Genomic DNA, 2,500 nt, shown 5'->3' on the forward strand with positions numbered 1-2,500 from the left:
CGTCGTTGGCCGTTTGAAGGCCCTCAGGACAGAGATTGAGCATCTCCAGCTGTTGTTGGAGAAGACCAAGGTGAAGATCCAGAGGGACTTCAGGCAGTGGTGGAGCCACTGGGGGGCGCCGCATGTGGAGGTGACACTATTAATCATTCATAAACATTTAATAATTGATCATTTTAATCTACAGTTTTCAAGTTTCCGATGGTTTCCCCTCGTAGTTCCTATGGCAGTGATTCCCAACCACTGGGCCGTGGCCCACTCGTGTGCCGTCGAAAATTATGCAGTTTCACTTAATTAGTCTGAAAACTATTCATTATTTATTGAAAGTAATTTTTCCTTCTCAAAACATTAAAAAAAGTTGATGCTGATTGTGGGAAATTCTTAACAGACTGCCCCCTGGAGGCGCCAAACATGTGGTTCCTCTGGGAAAGAGAAGGCAGAACAATTAAACCTTCTTCTGCTAGGTGGCAGCAGAGAGCTATGAAAATAATAAGACTCTGCTGGCGTCTCTTAGAGAATAATATCTTACTCACCACTAGGGGGAGTCTGGGAATTTAATGAAGTCACTCACCAAACAGGAACGTGACAGCGTCCAGAGTCCTGAGTGTGTGTTCTGATTGTTGTCCTCTTTCTCTGATCTGTGGTCAGGAACCAAAGTCTGAGGCCACAGCTGCTCGTCATCACACCGTGTCACCACCGGGGGCGTTAGAGCCGTGTTCGCCCATCACTCCAGGAATAAAGTGAGATTATCTGTGTGTCAGTGATGTTGAACTTTGACCCCAGGGGTCACCACTTCTAATTCAACAGCAACAGCCAATCACATCCATCCCTGAAATAGTGAGGGTTGAACCAGGACTGATGATGACAGTCTGCCCTGGTGGCCAATGACGGAACAACAGACAAAATTCATCTTCATCTGTTGACTCCTCCCCCCCCTCCTCCCCCCCCCCTTCCTGTTTCATTAGTTCTTTTAAAGTTCTCTCTCTGACCTCCAGGGGCTTCAGTCCTAAAGACGTTCCTCCCATCACTCCTCAACCTTCATGGCCCGACTCTTCCCTGGACCTCAGAGGGACTCATTACACGCCCTCTACTGAGTGGAGGTAGTCATTACACTCTTCAGAAAACACTTTTGTTCCAGCTCAGTTCTGAATTAGTAGACCAGGGTCTGAGTGGACCAAGGTCTGAGTGAACCAGGGTCTGAGTGGACCAAGGTCTGAGTGGACCCGGGTCTGAGTGGACCAGGGTCTGAGTGGACCAAGGTCTGAGTGAACCAGGGTCTGAGTGAACCAGGGTCTGAGTGGACCAGGGTCTGAGTGGACCAAGGTCTGAGTGAACCAGGGTCTGAGTGAACCAGGGTCTGAGTGGACCAGGGTCTGAGTGAACCAGGGTCTGAGTGGACCAAGGTCTGAGTGGACCCGGGTCTGAGTGGACCAGGGTCTGAGTGAACCAGGGTCTGAGTGGACCAAGGTCTGAGTGAACCAGGGTCTGAGTGGACCAGGGTCTGTCATCAGTTGTCCTTTTTTAAAGACCCCTGTTGTTGACGTTCCAGGTCCCTGTCCAGTACCAGACTGACCCCCTCCTCCATCCCACTGACTGGAGACCAGCAGACTGACGCTGACATCATGGCCTTCATCAGAGCCAGACAGAACCTCCTCCACAGAACAGGTAACTGCACCTGGAGCAACCACTGACCCACTGAACCACCGAACCACTGACCCACTGAACCGAACCATTGGGGTCACCAACGTGGAGCCGACTTTCATGTTTCATTGATGTTGACACACGTGACCACGTAATCACGTGATCAACACGTGATCACCAGGTGACCAGACCGTTTCTGCACAGATATTCACTCTTATTATTAACAGTGTTGACAGTGGTCAGAAATGAACCAAACAGGAATCTTTGAAACAACACTGCCCTCTGGAGGTGTGCTGCCTTACAACATGTTTAAATCCCCTCCTTGTGTTGCTGCTTCTCTCTGTGTCAGACCTTCCTATCTTCTGGTCTGTCCACCAGAGGTCAGTGGACCCGAGGTCCTCACTGGACCAAGAACTTTATTTTAAATATTATTTCTGTGTATTTTGTATTTTTCGTTGTTTTAATTTCACAGTACCAACACGGTCGCAGTTTTTCCTGTCACCACCAGATGAAGCTGTTTCCTTCCTGTGTTTCAGCCTCTCCTCAGCCGTGAACAACCGTCCGACCGTCAGGGTCACGTGACCGCGTGGTCCCGGTGGATTCAACAAAACTGTTGAGTCTCATCAGGAAGAGACGGATCCAACACGTGGCACACTGCTGTGTTTATTCCTGACACACACACACACACACACACACACACACACACTCCGACTGAAGATGATTCCATCGACGCATGAATCACAGGCTGTTTGACTTGAACAAATGTTGTCTTTAGATATGAGAGGACGGAGCCGACCAGGGGGAACCATCTGCTCTAATGAAACACTACCCTCTGGACACACACACACACACACACACACAC

At 49.6% G+C, this 2,500-nt stretch overlaps 1 protein-coding gene across 1 annotated transcript in view; it reads left to right on the forward strand.

Moving 5' to 3' along the window:
- The window catches only part of kif6 (kinesin family member 6), a 26,523-nt gene that overhangs the window by 23,978 nt on the left and 45 nt on the right, over positions 1–2,500 (forward strand). The window contains exons 16-19 of the mRNA XM_025058932.1: positions 1–130; positions 646–737; positions 1,547–1,662; positions 2,175–2,500. The exon at positions 2,175–2,500 is cut by the window's right edge and continues 45 nt beyond it. Coding sequence (XP_024914700.1) covers positions 1–130; positions 646–737; positions 1,547–1,662; positions 2,175–2,191 — 355 coding nt within the window. The 3' untranslated portion in view covers positions 2,192–2,500. The remainder of the gene's footprint in view (positions 131–645; positions 738–1,546; positions 1,663–2,174) is intronic.

This window comes from Cynoglossus semilaevis, chromosome 1 (assembly GCF_000523025.1).
Source record: "Cynoglossus semilaevis isolate Cse_v1.0 chromosome 1, Cse_v1.0, whole genome shotgun sequence".
In the NCBI taxonomy this organism is placed as follows: Eukaryota; Metazoa; Chordata; class Actinopteri; order Pleuronectiformes; family Cynoglossidae; genus Cynoglossus; species Cynoglossus semilaevis.